The sequence below is a fragment of the Alosa sapidissima genome, chromosome 7 (assembly GCF_018492685.1).
Source record: "Alosa sapidissima isolate fAloSap1 chromosome 7, fAloSap1.pri, whole genome shotgun sequence".
In the NCBI taxonomy this organism is placed as follows: Eukaryota; Metazoa; Chordata; class Actinopteri; order Clupeiformes; family Clupeidae; genus Alosa; species Alosa sapidissima.
The window spans coordinates 35,607,398-35,614,897 of record NC_055963.1 but is presented as its reverse complement, the minus strand read 5'-3'; the positions used below and the strand labels follow the sequence as shown (position 1 = coordinate 35,614,897).

At 43.1% G+C, this 7,500-nt stretch overlaps 1 protein-coding gene and 1 long non-coding RNA gene across 3 annotated transcripts in view; one reads left to right on the top strand and one right to left on the bottom strand.

Annotated features, from left to right (window-relative positions):
* The window catches only part of LOC121712914, a 10,044-nt gene extending 9,659 nt beyond the window's left edge, over positions 1–385 (bottom strand). The window contains exon 1 of the long non-coding RNA XR_006032696.1: positions 219–385. This is a non-coding gene — a long non-coding RNA (uncharacterized LOC121712914). The remainder of the gene's footprint in view (positions 1–218) is intronic.
* Positions 1–5,324, top strand: part of kazna (kazrin, periplakin interacting protein a) — a 232,656-nt gene extending 227,332 nt beyond the window's left edge. Inside the window, exons 10-11 of one of the 2 annotated variants that reach the window (XM_042096951.1) lie at positions 3,920–4,116; positions 4,519–5,324. In XM_042096951.1, coding sequence (XP_041952885.1) covers positions 3,920–4,116; positions 4,519–4,689 — 368 coding nt within the window. In that variant the 3' untranslated portion in view covers positions 4,690–5,324. The remainder of the gene's footprint in view (positions 1–3,919; positions 4,117–4,518) is intronic. The other variant, XM_042096952.1, reaches the window with a different exon arrangement.
* The last annotated feature ends 2,176 nt before the right edge of the window (positions 5,325–7,500 follow it).

Below are 7,500 nucleotides of genomic sequence, written 5' to 3'. Positions count from 1 at the left end.
CGCTTAACGTAGAAACTCCGTTCAAACTTTGTAACCTAGGTCTTGAAAAGGACACTTGAGGAATGTATTTTTTGTTTTTGTAAACTTTATACTTTTTGAGATATTAACATAAATCAAGCTTATTTTTCCCCAGAGACTTTGCATTGGCACTATGACATCACAAACTAACAGCTGCTCAACTAGGCCCCCTCACAAAGCCAATTAACGACTTAGAACACAATCAACTGCACCTGCGCTCTCTCACTGACTGCAGCAATTTCAATGGAACCTCTTCTCTGTGTCTCTCTCCATTGAACTGGATAGCTCACTTTTCTCTTTCCCACTTTCTTTCACTTCTTTTTCTTCACTTCATCCATTAAACTATCTGTCTATCAACATCCATTAAACTATCTACCTATGCACTATCTATTAATTCACTATTAAATAATTTAACCATTTAAACTACTTAACTATTGAACTGTTCAGCCATTCCAACTGTCAGTTGTCATCAACTATGACCCCCGCCAAATGTTTTCTCTGCCTAAAACTGTTTAAAAATAAAAGTCCTCACTCCAATAATTCCCTATTAAATAATTTAACCATTTAAACTACTCAACTATTTAACTATTCAGCCATTGCAACTGTCAGTTGTCATCAACTATGACTCCCGCCTGTTTCCTCTGCCCACAACTGTTTCTTAATAAAAGTTTGTTTTGCATTTTATGTTAACTAGTGCAGTGCCCGTTCAAACATGCTATTCCTGTAGCCCAATTACATGCCTGCAGGTAGGCCTACTTTAAAAATAGGATGATAGGGAAAAACATAATTCCAGGTAAGCATTCAATAATGAATACAGATAATATAATAATATAATAAATGTGAAGTGAGCAGAATTTAAGCATGGCTGCATGTGAATTTTTTTACAAATCAAAATGACATAATCCTTACAGCTGTTTTGAGTCAAGGCTATATGCTTAGCCTATTGAATAACTTAATGATAGAGAAAACAAACCATTTTGTGGAATGATGCATCATCATTTGAAATTTGCAACGGTGTGACTCAAAAACGCTCTCTGGTGGCCTATAAGTGACATCACACTCTGTCTGCCACTCGTTGCTTGTCGCTGGTTATGCTTTGCATATGTGGCATTCTGAGACGTTCTTTAATTATCGCCGATCGAATTGTCGTTTGCTTATTCAAAGTCTAAAGACAGTCCAAAGTAGCCTGGGCTATTCGAACTGTCCGTTTATTGCACATAATAAACATAACATAATTGTCATTTTGAAGAGCCACTGCATGTGTTGGCGTGTTGTTGCAAAATCCGCGGAGTCACTATTACCGCATACAAGGGGGTCTTTATTGTTGAGGTCAGACATGTTAACATATCTCTTAAGCACTCGCTTAACTTTTTACCCGTGTAACCTACACTGCTCCAGTTCTGCCAAAGCCCTGCTTCTATCCTCACTGGTAGCTTACAGTACAGTGCTGTGTGGGAGGGGGAAAGCCAATGTGTGCTTCTTTTACCGATATATTTAACGATATCTTTTGCATTTCTTATTCAAACAACGTCAAATTTGGCACTGCACTTACTCATGCCCATAGCAAGACACCTGCTAAGTTTGAAATCAGATATGCGTGCCACAGACATTAGGACAGACACACACACACACAGACGCTTCTTGCTTTATAGATAGATGTATGTTTTGCTTTTTCATGCACTGGTAATTTCCTCGAAATTACATTTTCTAGTTATTCTTCTAACCAAACTTTCTGTGTCTAATTCAGCTTCAACCTTTTAATGTAGAAACTCCATTCAAACTTTGTAATGTAGGTCTTGAAAATGACACCTGTGCAATGTACTTTTTGTTTCTGTAAACGTTATACTTCGTTACATTACGTTATACTATAAAAATCAAGCTTATTCTTACCCATAGACTTTGCATTGGCACTATGACATCACAATGGGCTAATTAAATTGATTTGCACCTGTATCAACTGCCAGCTGCTCAACTAGGCCCCCTCAAACAGTCAGTTAAGCTGACTGCACCTGTATCAACTGCTTTCTGCTCAACTAGGCCAACTCTCTCTAATATAAGGCACATTCCATCCAACTTTTTATCCATCCATCTTCTTTAAACCATTCACTCATCCATCCATTAAACTATCTATCAACATCCATTACACTATCTACATTTAACTTTTATACTATCTACTCTGTCTCAGGCTTTTAGCATACAATCTGGCTCTCTTAAGACTACAGATCCTGTTCAACTTCCCCTGTTCCTCTGCCCACAACTGTTTCAAAATAAAAGTCTGCACTACAATAATTCTCTATTAAATAATTTAACCATTTAAACTACTCAACTTTTTAACTGTTCAGCCATTCCAACTGTCAGTTATCATCAACTATGACTCCTATGACTCCCGCCGGCTGTTTCCTCTGCCCACAACTGTTTCATAATAAGTCCTCACTAGCTAGTTAGCTAGTTAACATTGTTAGCATAGTTAGCATAACTGCTAGCAAACATTAGCTAAGTAACAGGGTTAGCATAGTTAGCATAACTGCTAGCAAACTTTGCCTAACACTGTTACACTGTTAGTACAGTTAGCTTGTTAGCATAGTTAGCTTTGTAGCTAAGTTAACTTTCATAACAATGTTAGCATAGTTAGCCAATTAGCAACATTAGTTTAAAAAAAATCATTGTCAACTATCTACCTATACACAGCCATTAAACTATCTGTCTATCAACATCCATTAAACTATCTGCCAATCAACATCCATTAAACTATTTGCCTATCAACATGTATTAAACTATCAGTTTATCAACCACTTTATCTACATTCAACTTTTAAACTATCTTTTATTAAGCTTTGCAACCACTATGTATATCCTATCATCACCTTAGTAACCATCTCTGCATTATCTATTTTAACAAGATACTTTACATCACAACTTTTGGATTTTCATGCGCTGGTAATTCCGTGTCTTGGAATTACATTTTCTAGTTTGACAACTGTTAAATGTTTCACTTGGTTAAAGATTTCCTTTGTGGTTATGTGAATGTACAGTATTCTAATGATCTGTATCAGTAAAGCTGGCTTTGTTTGGTTGTAGATACCAGCAATATGCAGCAATTGTAAAACAACATTAAGAGAGCAAACAACAAGGAAAAAAGCAAATGGCAATAAAATCAAATTGAGAAGTAATGAAGTCCTGCACTCATTCCTGTGTTCTACTTTACACACATATAAAGCCAACAAACCCTCTACCACGCCCACACACACACACACATACACACACACATAGAGCCAACAAACCCTCTACCACGCCCACACACACACACACATACACACACACATAGAGCCAACAAACCCTCTACCACGCCCACACACACACACACATACACACACACATAGAGCCAACAAACCCTCTACCACGCCCACACACACACACACATACACACACACATAGAGCCAACAAACCCTCTACCACGCCCACACACACACACACATACACACACACATAGAGCCAACAAACCCTCTACCACGCCCACACTCACACCGTGGACCGGCCAGGTACACACACACACACACACACACACATAGAGCCAACAAACCCTCTACCACGCCCACACACACACACACACATACACACACACATAGAGCCAACAAACCCTCTACCACGCCCACACTCACACCGTGGACCGGCCAGGTACACACACACACATAGAGCCAACAAACCTTCTACCACGCCCACACACACACCGTGGACCAGCCAGGTACACACACACACACACACACACTCATAGAGACAACAAACCCTCTACCATGCCCACACACACACCGTGGACCATGTTCACACTTACATGGACACCTTGGCTAACGTGCATATTTTCTTTGTGTGTGTATATGTGTATATGTGTGTGTGTGTGCACGCAGTGTTGAAGGCAGCTCCTCCGGTGTGTATGTGTGAGGCTGACGGTGTGTTGATCCCTGCGTCAGCAGCGGTGCGGGTCAGCCCCTGTCACTCACGGCAACCATCGGTCATCTCTGATGCGTCCGCCATGGAGGCAGACCGGTCCTCTACGCCCAGCGACATCAACTCTCCACGACACCGCACACACTCTCTCTGCAACGTAAGACACACACACACACACACACAACTACGCCCCAGCTCCATTTCAATGTAAACTGGGCCGCAACATTGACTTGAACATTAATTATATTTTTCTCTTTTCCTTTCTGTCTTTCTTTGTGTGTGCTTCTGTTTGTGTATGTGTGCTTATATTTGTGTGTGCTTCTGTTTGTGTATGTGTGCTTATATTTGTGTGTGCATCTGTGTGTATGTGTGTGCATCTGTGTGTGTGTGTGTGTGTTTGTCCATCTGTGTGTGTATGTATGTCCATCTGTGTGTGTGTGTGTCCATCTCTGTGTGTATGTGTTCATCTCTGTATGTGTGTGTGTTCATCTCTGTGTGTATGTGTGTGTGTCCCCATCTGTGTGTGTGTGTGTGTGTGTGTGTGTGTGTGTGTGTGCAGTCCCTGGAGGATCTGGATGAGCAGAAGCGTAAGAAGAAGAAGGAGAAGATGGGATTGGGCTCACTGTCGCGGGTCTTCGCTCGGGGGAAGCAGCGCAAGTCCATGGACCCCGGCCTCTTCGATGGTACTGGCACCCCTGACTACTACATAGAGGAGGACGCAGACTGGTGATTGGTCCATCCCAGCAAGGCCCCTCCCCCCACTGACCCCTCAGTCCAGAATGAATGACTAACGTGTGTCTGTTTTTGTGTGTGTGTGTGTGTGTGCGTGTGTGTGTGTGTGTGTGTTTGCCCAGTGTGAGCCGACAAGTGAGCATATGTATGTGTGTGTGTGTGTATGTGTGAGTGTGTGTAAAACACTCCCTTCTTGTGTTCTTGTGAAGGGAAGAAGCACTGAATACTGTAAGTGTGTGAATGTGTATGAATGAGTGCAAATGTGTGTGCTTGTGTTTAAATGCTGAATAAGCAAGCATGTAAATAGATTATTACTTGTTCCTACAGCAGGGCTAGGCTTGGCTGAGTGTGTGTGTGTGTGTCTGTGTGTCTGTGTGTATGTGTGTGTGTGTGTGTGTGTGTGTGTGTGTGTTTTCTCTTAGCCCAAACACTTAGCTCTGTGTGCGCGTGTGTGTCTAACCCCAAGCCCCTGTGGGATCGCTGGAGACTTGAAGGACTCCTGTAGATAGATGTCATGTGCACTTTGTGCTTGTAAATGTCTCTGTTCAGAATGCCTTTTGAAACTCTCATCTGGTGTGCAGCAGCTTCTGTTGGGTTTGCCTCTTTAATTCCCCCCCCAACCCCCCCCACCCACCCCCCTCTTAACCACCCCCACCCCTTACACACACACACACACACACACGCACATATACACCACTGCCACATCATAGAGAGAGAGGAGCTTTTCTGTTGGCCAGTCAGCAGTTCTAACCAGTCAGACACTAACCAACCTTCTACACACACACACACACACACACACACACACACTTGCACCCCAGGTGCTACACTCATGATTCCACGGACACATGCAAACGACACATAAGAAGAGAGAGAGAGAGAGAGAGAGAGAGAGAGAGAGAGAGAGAGAGAGCACTCATGTGATGAGCACTGTGTAGTGTGCACTAGTGGGCAGTGTGTACTGTGTAGTGTGCACTAGTGGGCAGTGTGTACTGTGTAGTGTGTACTGTGTAATGTGCACTAGTGGGCAGTGTGTAGTGTGTACTGTGTAGCAGCATAGTGGGCAGTGTGTAATGTGTAGCAGCATAGTGGGCAGTGTGTAGTGTGCACTAGTGGGCAGTGTGTACTGTGTAGTGTGCACTAGTGGACAGTGTGTAGTGTGTAGTGTGCACTGTGTAGCAGGACTAGTGGGCAGTGTGTAGTGTGTAGCAGCACAGTGGGCATGTCTGGCTTTCTGTACTCATGTGTGTAGAGCAGTCCAGAACACACACTTAATGTCCAGACGTCTGAGAGTAACACGCCCCAGTGATCTCCAGACCAGTCCAGAACAAACACTTAATGTCCAGACGTCTGACAAGTCGGAGTGCCACATCCATAGCCCCACTCCGGGTAGATTCATGTTAGAAAGAATAAATATCACACACATGTCCAAAAAGACTTAATGACGTCCAGTTCTGCTGCTTCTCTTCTATCCAGACGTCTCCTGGCTCTTACATGGCCCTGAATCAGAATCAGAGTCAGCTTTATTCGTCAGGTTTGTGTATTGAATTTGACTCCTTGTTGAAGTGGCCCTGATGTGGCGCTGGTGTGGCCCTGATGTGGCTCTGATATGGCTCTGATGTGGAGCGTGTCTGAAATTAGCATTCTGACGGCTAGTGCTGAAGTTACCGGGGATTAGCCCACACCTCCGCGGCAGCAGTACTTCATAATCCCACCTGCTGTCCGCCTCCAATCCAACTTTAATTATTGGGATTATCTGACAGAGGGACCAGCAGGAAGATAAACACTCTTCTGAGATGGCAGAGGAAAGAGATGGAGTTATCCTCTCACTCTCTCTCTCACTCTCTCTCTCTCTCTCTCTCTCTCTCTCTCCTTCCATAAAGAAGACAGTGGACTGTAGATATAAGAAGCATAGAAAGAAAGGCAGAAAGGAAGTTACAGTTAAACTTTTCCCATCGTGCAGCTGAAAGGTCATTAGAGTCTAGTAGAACCCGCTGGGCTCAATCTGTAACTTCATGGCTGAACGCGATTAGCTGAGAACAATGTTCATGACGAACTGATTGACATTGCCCCAGAGCCGTTGCCATGACAAACTGATTGACATTGCCCCAGAGACAACACTGATGGCTTTGAGTCGGGGATCAGTTTCATCAGTATACCCTGCAGCTGATCTGGCAGATACACACACACACACACACAGAGGAAGCTGTTTTAACCCAAATGGTCTGCATGTGGAAATCCTACCAGATCCTAGCAGTTGACTAGAGAGGGCCAAATCTGGGCCAAATTCGGGCCACATCAGAGCCAGATCAACCATTAGCATCCCCCTTAGAGCATCAGTTGTGAATACTACTGAGAATACTACTTTCTGTTAGATTTGGGCTATATGCTTTGGTGTATGTGCTTTAGGCTGTATGTGCTAGCTTTAGTACTAGCTTTTGATTGTATGTTGGTTTGAGGCTGTATATGTGCTTTAGTATGTTCTAACTTCAGACTGTATGTTAGCTTTAGGCTGTATGTGCTAGCTTTAGTATATGTTAGCTAGGCTGTATGTGTTAGCTTTAGGTTGTATATGTGCTTTAGTGTGTACTAGCTTTAAACAGTGTGTACTAGCTGTAGCCTTTGTGTTATGTTGTCTGTATGCTAACCTGAGATATGGGCTTAAGTGCGTGTTAGCTGTAGACTATATGTGCTTTAGAATGTGTTAGCTTAAGAGTATGGGCTAGCTGTAGCCTTTGTGTTATCTTGTCTATTGTTGTTGAATAATGTACTGTTTTGTATAGTCAGTCGCTGGTGGCTGTGAGTTTGTTCT